A 16,544-nucleotide genomic window follows, 5' to 3' on the forward strand; every position below is an offset into this window, starting at 1 on the left:
GAAAGCAGTCAACAGCTGCCTCCCTTCATTCTGCCTTTTTTCTTTTGCCTTCCGCTCTTTCTTCTTTTGATACCCCGATTTTTGCTTTTTGGGCAGCATGCTGTCTAACCCCCAGGTCATTCAATCTGGGCTCACTGACGTTACACTTGTCGCCGGTCGCTGTCGGGCGGACTAAACCATTTTGCGCGTCCAAGAGGGGGGGCCCCCAGAATGTCCAATATGTTGGGAGGACTGTGACATAAAGTTAATTCTCTCAGTTGATGTTATAAATATATTTGAAATAAATTATGACACCAATTAATTGGAGGGCCCAATTCATTCGAAATAAAAACATCACAAAAAAAAAAAAAAAAAAAAAATCAGGATTGTCATGGGCCCCTCTCCCTACTCGGGCCCTGGGTAGTCAGGTCCACTTTTCCCCCCACTACCACGCCCATGGACCTGTGCACCATTCAACTGTTCGGTCAGTAAAAAAACTCCTTGTTTGTGTGTTTACGATCAGTTTTGCTGCATTGTCCTGAAGCTACACACTCACACACTGATGCTTAAAGTCATGGTTTCATTTCAAATCCATCACACCGGACAGAAGAGCCAAAAAATGAACACATTACTTTTCAAATACTTCTTGACTGTCCTTTGTAGACTGAGAGCACTGATTCCTTCTGCTGCAGAGCACAGTTTTTTTTGTTTGTTTCTTTTTTTTTTTTTGATAAATCGCCTTATGGTGAGTAGGATCTTAACAAAGAGCCTCTTTGAATCAGGATGTTGACTCACCTTGTCCAAAGTTCTGACTGTATGTTATAAAGTGAGTAGTTCATCACTGAAAATAATGGATAAAGTGACTAGTTTTAGGTCTGTTAGCAATAGTATGACTCAGTATTACTTTACAAGGTGCACTGAAGGGTGTTATGAATCCCCACTGGAACTGGAACTGGACCAGTTTTCTTACCACAAAAAAGCCACTGACTACAAAACATTAGCATCTTTAGCGTGTCCACAGTATTCCTGCTGTGAACTGGAACTCAGGCATTTTGCTCTTTTGTGTTTTTTTTCTTAATTGTTACTAAAATCATTGTCAACAGTGTCCCCTTGAGGCTTTTTGCCTCAGTGGTTCACCCACAGAACCCTGCAGTCAAACCTGCACAATTTGCCGCATGGTGTCAAAAACAGGAAGCAGACAGAATTTTAATTGTTCACATCTATAATTTTGCTGCACTTTGACTGTTTTTATTCCATGCTCTGTCGTAGGTCAAAGAGCCTGGCTCTCCACGCTGTGCGCTCGCGCTCCATCAACTCAGACACCGGCGAGGACGGTGAGGGGTTGGAGCAAAGCCCAGACATCTTCTCCAACACGTTGGTGAATTCGCACTCAGAAAACCAGGAAGCGGCGCCCGCTGAGAGGAAACTGATGGCTGACGGCTCCATGCCCGTCACTGCTGCCTTGGACAGAGGGTTCAAAGAGGCTGAGAGAGGTGAAAGCAGGGAGAGGGATGGAGAGAAGGAGGAGCGGGAGGAAGCCGACAGACTCTTCATCCATTTAAGAGACAATATGGAGACGATCAGAGAGTTCTGTAAGGACATGGTGCAGCAGATCCCCACACCAGAGCAGTGTGTGATCGAAGGTAACGTGACCAACAGCTTTGCCAGTGCAGGGGAGGGTTTGTGTAACCTGCTGAACCTGAATCAGATTACAGTGAGACGTGGTGGTTGAGGCTGATTAATGATGCGGTATGAGTGCACCTCCTCTCCCCTGTCTTTCCTTTCCACCTTCACTCTTAGACTCACAGACACACACATACACACATACATACATACACACATAATGTCTCTTGGAATCTGTGTCTCCAGGGGGAATAGTTTCATATTGTGCTGTGATTTTGTGTGGTTCACTGATGTGTTTTAAATTGTTTTAGGACAACAATGGAGGGCGACAGCCCGGAGGAAAAAGTTATATTACGAAACACATTTTAGTATGATGATTTTTTTTTTTTTTTGAGACAAACATATATGAAGCATTCACAGACCTGTCCTTTCAGTCAGCTGCAGACTCCACTGAACTGCCAACCTGGAGTGAAATAATGTGCTTAAGCCAAACTCTGTTGAGCAAATGTCATGGAGCTGATTTGTTAATGGAAAAATTAATTAAGGTATAGAGGCAGGGGATGGTTTTAACGTGGGCAGGGCCTTCATATTCAGTTACATCTATAAAACACAGTCATATTAGATTAGAAACAGATGAATGTTATGCACACAGATGTAGAATGCATGAAGTAGATGTATACATGGGCGCAGTGTTGTGTGTGTGCATGCATGCCTTCATACCAGAGTTGTAGCAGTGCGTACTGACTAGAAACAGGAGGTCAAGGAGTTCATGAAATGAGAAACCTATTACGTCTTCAAACTAATCTAATCCATTTTCTAAAACTTTGTATTTCATTTTAATTTACTCCCTCTCATTCTTCTCATATTCAGGCATTTGATGTTTTATTTTCATTCATGTCTTATGATTTCTGCCTATTTTCAATTTGATTTGCTTCACTTGAATGAAGACTTCATTTCCAGCTTTTAGCAGTTCCAGTCATCACCTTTCCCAGATTGAATTGGATTTATTTAATCTTAATTCGGCCCTCTCCACGAATGGTAAATCTGAATGTGACATAAATCACGCTGCTAAATTCAGCCAACACAAACATAAAATATGCTGAAATGAATTTGAACGTGGCTTGCATGTAAACAGATACACATCCTTGACAAGACAGATGCATTTAAGCAAAAAATTCACTGAGCTGGTCAGGCAGTTTACACACCCACAGAGCATGTGCAGACATTCACATGCACAAAGTCAACACATCACTTCACACTTACATACACAGTATGCAGTTCAACAGTTCAAGCCTTTCTCTATTCTTTTGTCGCAGCCATCTGCAGCAGTGAACCCCACCTATGAGGACATGTCTTTATTCTTTTGAACATATAAAGAACAGACAAAGCTCACGCACACACACACACACACACGCACACACACATACTACACTACACTACAATAGACGCAGACACAAGAGGTGATGATATTTTGATTGACAGGAGGGGATGTTATTGCTCCGCCTTTGGCCTTAATGTCATTTTAAGAGACAGCCAGGAATTCCACACACAGACACACACACATATACACACATGTCTTCACACCCTTAAAACAGGAAACAAGAGAAAAAAATAACAAACTCCTCCTTTGGCCTCTGGTTAATTGATTAAATCTGAAAATGAATGTAAATACACTATTATAAACACGCACACACACACATTCATTCCTCATCCTATAATTGGTGCTTTGCGTTTGCTCTCTTAGTATTACGCCTCTTAATGAGAATCAACCCCAGGGCACTTAGGACATGATGTCACAGGTGTTCTCAGCTGGATAATGTCATCGTGCTGCAGGCTGACCCACACATCTGCTGCCGGCCCTCCATCTCAGGGGATGAGGATTATACAGAAAAGTGCGCATGCACACGTATACTAAATCTAAACATCGACACACACGTTGACACAAAAATATACGGCGTCGCCAACTGTCGGATACAAACTCCGAGAAACACGCATGTGCTAATGAGTGAAGCAGCATAAACACACACATATCATAGTTCAGACATGTTTAGTTTCAAACGTAGTTTCACATTTTTGCACACGTATGAAATCAGCCTGTGCTTCAGCCTTTGTTTTGTGTATTTTTAAGGCATTTTGGTTTATCGCAAGATTTGATGGTGCTGACCAAGGAATGTGATACAATACTGTGCTATACTACAGCTTCTATGTTAACTCTATAAGTGCCTCTGCAGGGAGAACACATGAGGAAGATACAAATCTGTTAAATAATATAGAAACATAGAGAAGAACATCAAGACTGTTAAGTTTCAGTTTGGCTGTAAATCACAGTGTGAACCACTAAAGTCACCTGAAGCTGATATAGTTTCACGTTGTCATTAAACCTCCAGCAGATATCCAGCATTGCTTTAGGCTTTTTACTATTTTCTGAGTTGATAATGATGATAGTTTGATTCCTGTAACCTTTTTGGGAAATACACTTCGCTTTCTATCAGAGAGTTAGATGAGAATATATCGACACCACTCTCACATCTGTAAATATATATACAAGTACACTATGTGTATACAGCCAGTTAGCTTAGCTTAGCAGAATGAATGTAAAGGGGGATGTGTCCAAGGGTAGCAGAGTCTCTAAAAGTCCTTTTTTAATGTGCTGCACTATTTCTTGGCTGGAAGCAGTTGCAAGGCGACCAGCAGAGATGCCATTTTTGGAGGAGCTGTCATTTTTTTCTGTATATATAGCCTGTATTTGTTCATGTGGATGTTTGTCGAAGGCCTTATAGATAAAAGCAGTGCATCAATTAAAATTTTGAGCGCTTGTAAATTTCAGTGTGCAGACAACCTCTCCTTTTCCTCCGTGTGCTGTTGTTTTGCGGTGTGCGTGTACTCAGCTGGGGTTCGATGCGCACATCTCCACCTTCTTTGCTCTGTGTTGCCTGTCCTCTCACCTAACAGCTGACTTCTCATAAAGTTATGATCAAACATGTCAAAGTGTTGCTTTAAAAGATGGAAGAAATCCTAAACCTCTTTCACCAGCAAAATCAGACCCAGCTGTGCTGCATAAAATTCATTTTACATGCTTATTATACAGCTAACAGAACTCTGTGTTTTACTTTGTCTTGTCACAAAAATGAAATACTGAAATGAAGCGCTCCAAAAGTGACCTTCATCATTTCATTCTGATCTACCAGATGATTTCCACGGGAAGCACAATGGTCACTGGTTTCTTTGGTGAAGGCTCGTAGGAGGTGGATGTGGGAAGAGAAGATGTTTCCAGATGATGACGAGACGCAGTGTCCTTGTATTTTATGAATCACCCTTTAAATATGTTCCCAAGGTTACACGAGTCCATGAGTACACAAGTCCACATGTGCATGAGACGGAGAGAAAGGCACAGAGAATGCAAACTAACTCGCCTGGGAATTTCAATTTAAGATGTGCAACTTTTGAGCATTTGCTAAATATTAATGATTTTTGCCATTTTTATCCATTTGTGTGTCTGTGACAGATTCAAATCGGGGATGTGTGGCCAAGCTGTCGTTCTCCTGCCCTCTTAAGGGCCACTACTGTCTGTACGCCAAGTCCAGTTTCAACCTGACCAGCCGACAGCCTCATGTCTGGATACACATCATGCTGCTTCATCTACAGGTGGAGATGCATAGCAGCAGTGCACATAACATGTTATTGTATCTAAAAGCATTTCTACACATCCAGTTCTATCAAACTCATCTCGTCAGAATGTTAAAATACTCCATAATGATAATACTCCATCTGCTTTTTACGGTCGTGAGAAAGAAGAATGGCAGCGTGCTAACATTCTCACAGTGAACGCTAACATTGCTCACTGCCCTAATTTAGTTAGCAAGCTAACATTTGCTAATTAGCACCATAGTACAGCTGAGGTTGATTGGAAGGTCATCAAAGTTAGTATGGTTCATCCTGATGGTAACATAAATGTGTGCACCAAATTTCATAGCAATCCGTCAACACATTGAGATATTTCACTCAAAACCACTATTGTCACCTAATGGTGGCGCTAGAGATTCATCCTCTGGGGTTTATGAACGTCTGTATAATATTTCATGACAGTCCATCAATAGTTGCTGAGATTTTTCATTGTGGACCAAAGTGGTGGACTGACATCGTAGGAGCCATACCGCGGCTAAAAATATAATACCAGTTTTATTTTACATAAGATTTCCTTAAATGTGGTTCTAATGGATTCTAATGGATTTGGATGCTACTGAAATAGTTTTACATTGCAGAAAACCTTCTTGTAATACAGCAGTAAAACTCATACTCATGCTTTTCCTCTTGTGTAATGTTTCCATGCTCTCTCTTTTGACCAGAGTAAGTCCGGTGTCCCCCTGTGCTCCAGGGACGAGTGTGTCCAGAGACTTGCTTCTCTTTGGGAGAAGACGCAGCTGAAAGGAGCTCACAGCTTCCCCATGGCCATGACACAGAACACCACACCACACAGGAAGGTACTGCACCGCAGTGTGTGTGTGTGTGTGTGTGTGTGTGTGTGTGTGTGTGTGTGTGTGTGTGTGTGTGTATGTGTGCATATGCTGCCTGCTCCTAAAAGCTATCTGTCTCCAGCAGAAGGGATGAAGTCATTGGTAGTGAAAAAACACAAAACTCCAAGAAAGGAAAGTGTCAAAGTTCAACATCCACTTTGTTTAAATATGAAATTCACTAAATGGACATTTTTGTATACAGGGCCTCTGCTCACCCCGACTCCTCATCTTTATCATGTCTGTGTTAGTGTGTGTGTGTGTGTGTGTGTGTGTGTGTGTGCCTATGTCAGTGTCAGTCTTTGAAAGTGTGTGGATGTGGGTGGTGTTCCTCACACTGCCCCTTCATAATGTGACAAGCTAAGTGGTCACTGGGAAACAATTAGACCCACAAAGAAAACACAGCTGTCGCTTGTCTTTCTCTAAGCGTGTGTTGTGGCTGCTGTGAGATGGATCAGCTATGGTTACCATATGGAGCCTGGGCCTTCCCAGTTATTCCAAAACACACACATACACGTGAACTGTACGCTGGGCAGGAAGACTCGTGCTGTGTGACACTCAGCAGTTCAAAGATGGCTGTAAACCTCTGCTTTGACCATCTCCGCTGTATCAGTCTCCAGTAAAATTTCTGATTTACCTGCTCAGTCAGCAGTAAAATCTGCTTCCTGCTGATCTCAACTGGCCCCAGCTGGACCGCTCGTACCTGAAAGGAATAGTTTGGCATTTTAAAATATTTAATTGGTTAAGTGCTTAAGAGTTACTGTCGATGAGCAGTTAGCTTAGTTTAGCCTGGAGCAGGGGAAACAGCGAGTCTGGCTCTGTTGATTGGTAACAAAATGCACCTAACACCACCTCTAAACCTCACTAATCAAAAAAGCTTGTTGAAGCCGTGCGCAAACAGGAATCTACGATACAGATGGTGAAATTAATCCTCTTTCGAGGGATGAGAGATTTCAGCTTAACTGAACTTTCAAATCTAATCTTTCAAAAGCTAATTTTGAACAGGAGCATTAGGAGTAACATTAGTCCTCTTTTACTGGGCTATTCTCCACCATCAAGCTTTGTTATTCATGTAATGAAATTTATTCCATCCTTGAAAAGTTTCAGAACAACCTCCCAACATAAAAGGCAGAAAATGTCTAAATCTCCCATTAGAAAAAGTATACGGAGTAAATTATTGATAGTGTTAGCCAACCACAAAAGTCAGTGTCAGCACTTCAGCTTTCACTGTGAAGGCGAACCACTGCCTTCATTTTAATGTATTCATTGTGAAGCACATGTACGTAGTGGTGAATATTTAGCAGTATGTTTACCCACGTTAGGCAGCAGAACACAAGAACGGTATTTAATGTGGATCAGTGATACCCAAAAGGTTCCATTTTCTCACAGATACCGATACGGCAGACCTGCCAAGCACACAGGCTAGACTAACAATGATCGACTTTGAACGTCTCCTTTGCTTTAAAATGGCTTCAGTCGTAATTTCTAGGGAACATCAAGAAAAAACACAGAGAAAAGAAGATGAGATCTAACCGGACAGAGGGAGGAAGAAGGTCACAACCTTTCCCTCCATCCAGATGCTCTGCTTTTCCTATTTTCTTTCTTTCCCTCCCTGTTAGTCCTACAGCCTCACTCCTGTCACTGTCAGCCAATCAGAAACACATGTAGTGGAAGACGAGGAGAGAAGAGATGCAAAAGGAGGGAGGCGGAGACACGTGTGAGACAGAGAAGGTTATCAATTATGTCGATTATGAAGGCCACGCAGACACTGACAGGGAGGTTTAAATGAAGCCTATGGGGCTTCATGAGGCTCCTGAGATTTAAGAGGGGGTTGTGTGCGGCCTCTGACGACTCAGTTTAGTAGTTTTACGAGACATGGAGATAATTGAAAGCTGGTGTGAGCGGAGATGAGAGGGATGGAGGAAGCTTCAAGACTGACCAGGGGTGAAGGAGAGAAAGGATGGATGAGAGATGCTCAGGAGGAAAAGGATGACGCTAACAGTGAACAGGTAATGGGTTTAAAGCACTGCAGTAGTAAAAAAGAGTTGATGAGTCTGTCCAGGGCTGAGAGATAAAACTAAGATTGAACTTAAAACTTGGAGAACTGCATCATCATTGTGTTTATCACAACAGACGTAAATCAGTAGGAGGGAGGGAAGTGGAGAGTAGAGGATGAGGAAACATGAAGGTAAAGCATGAAAGAAAAAGGAGAGAGAAGCATTAAACTTTAGAGAGAGGAGAGGAAGAAAGGGGTGACTGAAGATGTAATGAGGGGAGAGCAGTGGGAGCTGGATCGACAGATTGGATAGGAACTGAGAGGAATAACAGTTATCGCTGATAAGGGGAGAGGAGACAGTAATTGAGCTTGTGCTGGCAACGAGAAGACAAGAGGAAAGTGGAGGAAAGCGCAGTAATGGAGAGAAATGAGAGCAGAAGGTTACAGTGTATGATGAGATGCTTGAAGTTAGCAGGAAATAAGACTGAAGAGAGTTAAGAATGAAACAAGATATGGGAAAAGAGAGGACAGACGAATTACAGGGAAACCAGAGGAAGTGGAGATCTATGGAGAGACAGATGCAGAGAGAAACAGACGGGAGGATGGTGGGATTGTCTGAAGAGAGGACGAACTGAACTGAGTTGAGTGGACATGTATAGAGGAAGGCTGTGAAGAGGTAGTTTGAAATTTCCAAAGAGGATGCAGTCAGTGAAAAGAGGAAGAGAAGGGGGGAAAGAAGGAGGACGTGGAACGAGATATGACGGGAGACTGAGCAGCCTGAGAGGGGAGATATTTGACAAGTGTTGTTTCACCTTTTGTCTTTCTTTTGGCCAGAGTGAGAGCGTCTGTTGACACAGCCTCTGTGGAGATAAGGTTTGGTGGAGGAGGAGGATGAAGGAGAAAGACTGAGGCTGAGATTAGATTTGTAAATTTGAGGGAGGAAAAGACAAAAAAAAGGGGCATGATGGGAAGGAGGCGAGAGCTGAAGGAGTGAAAGAACTTACAGGATCTTGTTGCCTCTGTCTGCGCCTGTTTGAAATGGCTTAAAATGTCAGGACCCCTGTGTTTCTCATACATTTATACCCAGACAGAAGATAGATGTCATGAGAGACAGAAATAAAGCCTGGGCCTTGTTTGCTTCTCCTCCTCCACTCCCCTCTCCAACACTCCCAGCTTCTCATCCACTCACCTTTCTCCTGACTTGCACTCCCCTCTCTGCTCCTCTTCCTGCCTCCACCTCCCACTGTCCTTTCTCTCCCACTGCTCTGGTGAAGTTTTAGTGTGAACCCTCCAAAAAGCCTCTCTGTCCTCCCTCTGCTTTGTCTTGTTTTTGAATTCACGTAAGCTTGTTTTAGTTGTGGGATCACACCAGCTGCGACACCCATCATCATGTTGATGTTTCGAGCACTCAGTAGTCATTACTGCATTATTGCATGAGCACTCAGTGCTCGTGTCGGCCCACACCCATCTTCAAACTGGTAAACATCAATGCAGCAGAACCAGAGATATTGTCTTTTTTAGGCCTTTTCTTCCTTGCCAAAACCTGATACCTACATTCGGTCGTCGATTCAGGTGTGTCATGCTAGGTGAAGCTAATGTAGCCTGAAGACGCTAGCTTCAGACAGAGAGGAGGGGGCTACAGAGGTCTGGTAAGATCACTTCTTTCTATCTCTACGCCCCCAAACTTGTTTCATTTGCTGACTTTTTCTTCTGACCCAACTGACTCAGGTGACATCACTTGAGGCCCTTTTTATACCTCAAGCAGCTCCCTCTGGAGCAGGTTTGATGTTTGAGTTCCCCTTCATCAAAAATTACAAAAACAAGTGAGACAACAAGAGTCACAGTGGAATCATCTCACTTCGTTTTAAAATTCTTTAAAATGCAAACAAGTTGCTTTTGTTTTGGACATATTTTGCAGATACATCGCAGCTCGCTCGGTGTCTGCCTGCAGTCGTCGTCAGACGTGCAGCCACAATCATGCATCTTGATCAAATTAAAAAGCAGTGATAGAGGGGCAGGGGGCCGAGGTGGATAAAGAGAGAGGGGGGTGCATTGACAGGGTAAAGGGGGTTACATGAGGATAGAAGGATTATATTCAGAATCACATAATCCAGCCATTGTTTCTTCATGTCTTTATTGAATCCACCGCTGAGGTCCTGATGAATCAAATATGGGCTTGTGTTTGTTCACATCAGCCTGTTGCCCGGCTGCTAATTTGTCACACTAAACATCCACCTAAAAGCTCATTTAAAGTGCATACAAATCATTTACTCTGTGCAGCACAGCCTGTCGGCTGTCTGTTACAGCGTGGTGAGCCTGGCACACAGGCTGTAGTTTGAGGTTTTCTGGTAATGGACTCGGTTATGTGCTCTCACACTCATTTCACTTTGTTAATGATTCATTTCTCCTGTTGTGCAGCAGACTTGTGCTCTCTTTGTTCACTGAGGTGTTCTCTCTCACACATTGTTGCTCAACTTCTGACTCACGGTCTGTCTTTTGTCGTCTTTCCGCTTCTGTCTTTTCTTGTAGCTTTTTAGAGAATGGATGATTCACATCAGCTTTGCTCTGTAATCAGTAAACAATGTTCAATCTGTTTTAATGACCTTGGCATTTGTTTAGGCATGAATTGGGTTGTCTAATGCAGAAAACATTCTCTTTTTATTGTCTCCGAAGGCCAAAAATCGTTGGAATTACAATTACTGCAAAGTCCAGAATTATTCAATGAGTAAATGTTCGGAGCAGATCCTATTTTCAGCCTCATGTGGCCACATTGGCAGTTTTTCCAGGCACAATTGACTTTAATAACTTCTATCTGGGTAGCATTATTTCCTTGAATGAGTATCCTGTATTAAATCTCTACAGTGATCACCATTCAGTGGAGGAAGTATTCAGATTTACTTAAAGGTGCAATATGTAAGATTTTAGTTTAAAACATATAAATTTAACTTAAAAAATTATGGCATCAGATATCTGCTGAAGATAGCATGCTAACCAGTTAGCCCAGGTCCGTCCTCTTGTAATACCACCTTTTACCTCAAGAGGCCACGATAAGTCACCTCGGTGCTGTATTCCCTGTGATAAACGCTAACATCTTTCGAACGGCACCCTCAGTTTGTAGGTGGGCTTTTGTTTCTAATTTTCCAGAGCTGAGATGACCCTGATGACATCATTAGTTATTTTCTCAGACCTTAGAGAGCTAGAGAGGTTTTTTTATGTGAAATTCTAAAATGTAAGCGCAGTCACCATTTGTGGACATTTAGTTTCATCATATTCAGGATTTCTCACCGTTATTTCCCGAACACCACACAGTCCACGTCCAAATATTAATGTTCATATAAGCCCACAGATTGCCCGTCTCTCTCAGCCACATATGGTCCTGGTCTGTCTGTATCCGCAGCAAGGCCCTTTGACCTCAATTATTTAAGTTGTAACAACACAGAGAAAGCTCTGATGTATGGATGAATCTAAATGCTCTGACACTCTTTTAATCAAATGTGTGTGCATGTGTCCGTGTGTGTGCGCACGTGTGTGGGTGTTTCATGGGAACACATACATAAAACGCAGCTTTCACATTTACATCCTGGCTCGTTAACATCAAGGACTGAAGTGGCGCAGGTCTAGAGGTCAAACACACTGGTAGCTCAGCCAACGCAGCTACCCATTTTTCTATATTCCTCCTAATCCGGCTCCCTCTGGGCGTTTGGTGAGTCTGACTTTATCGGAGTGGGAAACACTTCTCTCGTTCTTAAATGGATCATCAGAAAATGTGAAAGGACTGCAGCGGGGTCAGAGTTCAAGAGAAGTGATGAGGCAGAGCATTCTGCTGGATTGGTGGTCAGGATATTTAAACTATGTATTCATTATAGAGAGATTTGGTTAAACGCTGAAAATACCTTATGAACACACGTGCACGCACACACACACGCACACACACACACACACACACACACACACACACACACACACACACACACAGAGTGCTGTCATGAAGTCTGATGACAGTAATCCATCATCTCCTTAAATATTCCTGTTTTTCTCCGAACCGGCCTAAGATAAATATGTATTTATCTTGTGTCACTGAAGAGTGTTTGTGTGTATTTAACGTGAAGTATAACTCTTACCATGTGCAGGGGGTCTTCAGGGACTTTGAATGGGGGTCTAGGTTTCCATAGCTTTCTGGTCTGGCACATGCAGACTGATGCACAGTTGCACGGTCCATAACTGGAATGTCAATCTTTTAAGTGCCTCTTAGAGTTGAGGGTAACTTATCATTTGCGTGTGTGTGCGCTTGTGATTGTCTGTATGTGTGTGTGTGTGTGTGTGTGTGTCCACACATGCAGCAGCTTCCACAGCAGTTTTGTGTTTGCTGATTAAACCTCTCCTCTAAATTCACATTTCTTTTCCCATTTCTCCTTTCTCTTTGTGTTGTTTCTCTTCTTTTATGTGGAGTTGAAACTAAAAAGAACAGCCTGGTACTCTGAAAAAACTTTGATCTGTTCCCTATCCTAGTTCACTACACCTGGGTACACCAGTTTTCAGGAACAGCCCTCTGTGCTCTGTGCAGTGTTACTCTTACAAGTGTTTTGAACTACAGGTGAACCACAGAGGTGTTCAATACAAATAAACAACCAGCAGCACTTTGGTTTAAAAAGTTTTTTTCTTTCTTTTTGCGTCTATGTGTCCCACCTCTAAAGTGATGCTGTTAGTTACAAACCACATTTGAACTTTGCACGAATTCTGTATGAATCTGTGCCGACCCACCTGCCTCCAAAGATATTATATAAAAGAGACTGGACAAAATGTTAGGATGCAGGCTTTATTTTCATAATATAGAACTATTCAAATGCCATACTTAACTCATTTTAATTCACTGTACTGTAAACTAAGTGTGCACTGTGCAAAATGAAAACAGCACTGGATGGATGAGACTCAGTGTTGGCAGATTGTCCTGTTTCACAGCAGCCATTCTGACTTGTCATAGTAGGAACAGCACAGGTGTTGCTAATGACATTAACGATGGCTCCATCATGTCCAGGTGTCACAGTCAGTCACGACAGTGAGCCATCATGAACAACACCAGGACCCCAAAACTGAAGCAGCCAAATGAAATTCAGTTGTCATTTCTTTTAACATTTACACTTGTGCGTTTCCTTCTGTGACATGTCAAAATGTCTGCCGCTGTTGTAAAGGCCTTTTGGCAATATGAATGAAGAGATCCCACAACTAGAGAGTCTGAATATCATTACAGGACAGTCAATACATGTCCTGTTTTCTGTCCTTCTGTCTTCAGGACATGGACAGTCTCCAGAGTCAGCTGGAGGAGGTGCGCTTCTTTGACCTGTTTGGCTACAGCGAGGAAGAGGGAGGCTGGCTCTGCTTCATGTGTAACAACCCCGAGAAGGCCACAGGTACACACACGCGCGCACACACACACACACACACACACACACACACACACACACACACACACACACAAGCCCACTTATACATAACCATAATTAGAGGACAGTCAGTCTGTGTGCATAACCAAGTTGAAAAATTGTGAAATACAGGATTCCTTCACCTCCAGCACAACATGGGGAAAGATGATGAACATGCTTATGGATGAAGTAAACAAACAAAATCAGTAAATTCGTGGCTATGAAACACTAAAAAAAGATGAGGCAGAGAGGAAACACAACAATAAAAGACAACACATATTAACAACCAGAGTCTTCTGTGGTTTCCTCTGAATGGCTCCATGTCATTGTCGTCTTCTCTAAACAGAGTAAATGAAGTGGTATTTTAAAAGATTTTTCCTTCATTTTCAGTCATTTCACCAGCTTCCCTGGGCATAGTTGTGTTTCCCATGGGTCTGATAGTAAAACCATGGCAGAGCTCCAAGGGATGTTTTCACTCAAAGTGCCTTCAAGGGGAATAATCTTTTCCCAGAACAGTCAAGGTAAATGGAGCAGAGAGCGGCTCTAGCTGCCAGTCTGATTTTAGTGTTGTTATGAAGGGTCACTGCAATCAGTCAGTCACTGCCATCATGACTCAGTCCTGATTTGTTTACTTTGGACCAGCGACCACCCTTCAATGAGTGCTTTGTCCTGATGAAGTCAGACTTGGAATAGTGACAAAATCCTTTTATACTTTGTGTTTACTGTCTGTCTACTCTACAGCTCTCCACGCTGGAGACTTAAACTGTGTAAGATATTACTACAATGTAAAATAAATAAATAACACATGAACCAAGCAGGAACTTCTTGGGCTGAAAAATGAAGCAAACATGGAAGTGTCAAAAAAACTGCAATTCCTCAAATGTCCACTTGAGGCTGGCTCCAAAAGCCAGTCAATTCCCATAGACCCCCATATTAAAATGCCCAGTTTCAAAGCAGAAATAAGCATGGTTGCAGCCTGGTTGGTTTCTATAGCTAATTCCTCCTTTCAAGTATTCTTAACTCATTTGTTTAAATTATATTAAGGCTTAAAATTATGCATAATTATGGGCATGGCCGCTTTGAGTGACAGCTAGCCGCTAGCTTTCACCAACCAGGCTTCACTCCATTTTTGGATTAGCTGGGCATTTGGTGGAGTCAGGCACTGCCAAGATGGCATTACACCACCACATTAAAAGGCATATAAACATATTTTACATACACACAGTGTGTACTCACGCATCTCTCCCCTGATGCCCCTCACGTGTTCCTCTTTCTGACAAAGAAAGAACAGAGACAGTGTTTTTAGGTGAGTGATGGTGCTGTGAATTTCCAGAGTCTATAAATCGATGAGTGACAGTTTGGCCTTAGGAGAGCAAGTGTGAGTTCGAGAAAAAGGCTGTAACTTTGTATGTGTATGTCTATCTGTCACGCTAACATGGAAGCAGTTATTAGTTATATAAGAGGAGTCAGAAGAGGGCAGTTTGTGGCAGATGTTGCAGGTTGAGAAAGTGAACTTGAAATCAAGGAAGTGTAGTGTCACTAATAAGCAGCTGTAAACCTCCGTCCCAACAACAACATGGTGTTTTCAGACCCTGCTTTTTGATGGCCGCTAATGAGAAGCCAGCAGGTATTTCCCAGAAAGTTAAAGCCAGAGACAGGAAGTTGTTTGCCCGTGGAAGGAAACAGGCAGATGGGATGCAGTTAAATTTAGTGTGTGCATATTAGTCTGTGTTTATTTATGTTTATGTGCTTCGGAGGGAGAAAAGTTCAGATTATAGATGATGAGCACATCAGTATGTAGCGGGCTAAATCTGATAATAATGAACAGACAACTAGGGTTGTGTGAGTTTGGGTTGTTTTGAGATCTCAAGAAAATAAAGCAATTATTGCAGAAATGATTTCACAGTAACAGCATAGTGTAGCGCTGCGATAACTGCTCCCTAATGGCACAACATACAAGTAATTATACTCATGGTTTAGAGTATGAAATAAAGATTAATTTTAATGAGTTTTCTAGTACAAAAAGTTATGTTTACAGTGTCTCACTAAAACACATGGCTGAGTGCATTTCCTTCCTTAAAAAAACATTCGCAAATGACGTTTTTTTTAAAAACATCTTGAAGCCGGAGATTGTTTACATCCCCGTGAGCTCTTAGTCTTCTTCTTTCCTGCTAATTAGTTGTTGCATTGCAACATTTCCTGCTGCAAAATAGAGTATCAAATAAAACTAATAACTATTTCCAGTCAGAAATATTGATGAAATTATCCATGCAGTGCACTATTTGTATATTTGTGTTTATGTATTTGCAGCCCAGTTACTAGAATAAAATAGTGTTGTTGTACATTTCTGTAAACCGCAGAGCCGTCAAATTTGTACATTTTATACCTATCATATCAATTTTTCCACAACAAGTATCAAAGTGACGTAGTTCACATTACCAGCACATGTTTAGGAGCTAGGCAAGAGGACAAGTTTCAATATATCCATAGTTTGCAGAGACATTGAATGCCAGCATTCAGTCTGGCGATGGGTTGGTATTTGTGTCGTATTTGCTTTAATGGAGCTCACAGTTCAGAGTCAGAGTTCCACACTGATTGGAGGACTTCGCTCTTACACTGTGTGTCACTTAATAATAAATTCTCACTGGCATGAAATATGCAAACGGGATTAAGGCTAATTCCAATAATACTATTGCCTTACTTTCCACATTTATTTTTGATCCTGCTGTCAGTTCTGATTTAAGTTTTGTGTCGTACGTCAGTGTTCATTTCCACTGCCAGGAGCGCTGCAGCCTCAGCACAATCCTCTGGGGCCAATAGAGACCCAAAACCAACCAAAACTCTGCCTTTTCCCCATAGCAATAGTTTGCATGGAGATCAACAGTATGACAGGATATTACAGGGGTGGATACGTGGTTTAACTCGCTTTAGGTGATTAGAAAACAGGAAGAATATAAAGAGTATGAAGAGTATAAAGAACATGTGTTAAAAGCTCAAACATGTTACCTGGTTCGG

At 42.1% G+C, this 16,544-nt stretch overlaps 1 protein-coding gene across 1 annotated transcript in view; it reads left to right on the forward strand.

The window, feature by feature from the left end:
- Positions 1 to 16,544, forward strand: part of veph1 (ventricular zone expressed PH domain-containing 1) — a 70,461-nt gene that overhangs the window by 37,669 nt on the left and 16,248 nt on the right. Inside the window, exons 8-11 of the mRNA XM_076736101.1 lie at positions 1,249 to 1,622; positions 5,108 to 5,247; positions 5,949 to 6,083; positions 13,400 to 13,517. Coding sequence (XP_076592216.1) covers positions 1,249 to 1,622; positions 5,108 to 5,247; positions 5,949 to 6,083; positions 13,400 to 13,517 — 767 coding nt within the window. The remainder of the gene's footprint in view (positions 1 to 1,248; positions 1,623 to 5,107; positions 5,248 to 5,948; positions 6,084 to 13,399; positions 13,518 to 16,544) is intronic.

This window comes from Chaetodon auriga, chromosome 7 (genome assembly GCF_051107435.1).
Source record: "Chaetodon auriga isolate fChaAug3 chromosome 7, fChaAug3.hap1, whole genome shotgun sequence".
Lineage (NCBI taxonomy): Eukaryota > Metazoa > Chordata > Actinopteri > Chaetodontiformes > Chaetodontidae > Chaetodon > Chaetodon auriga.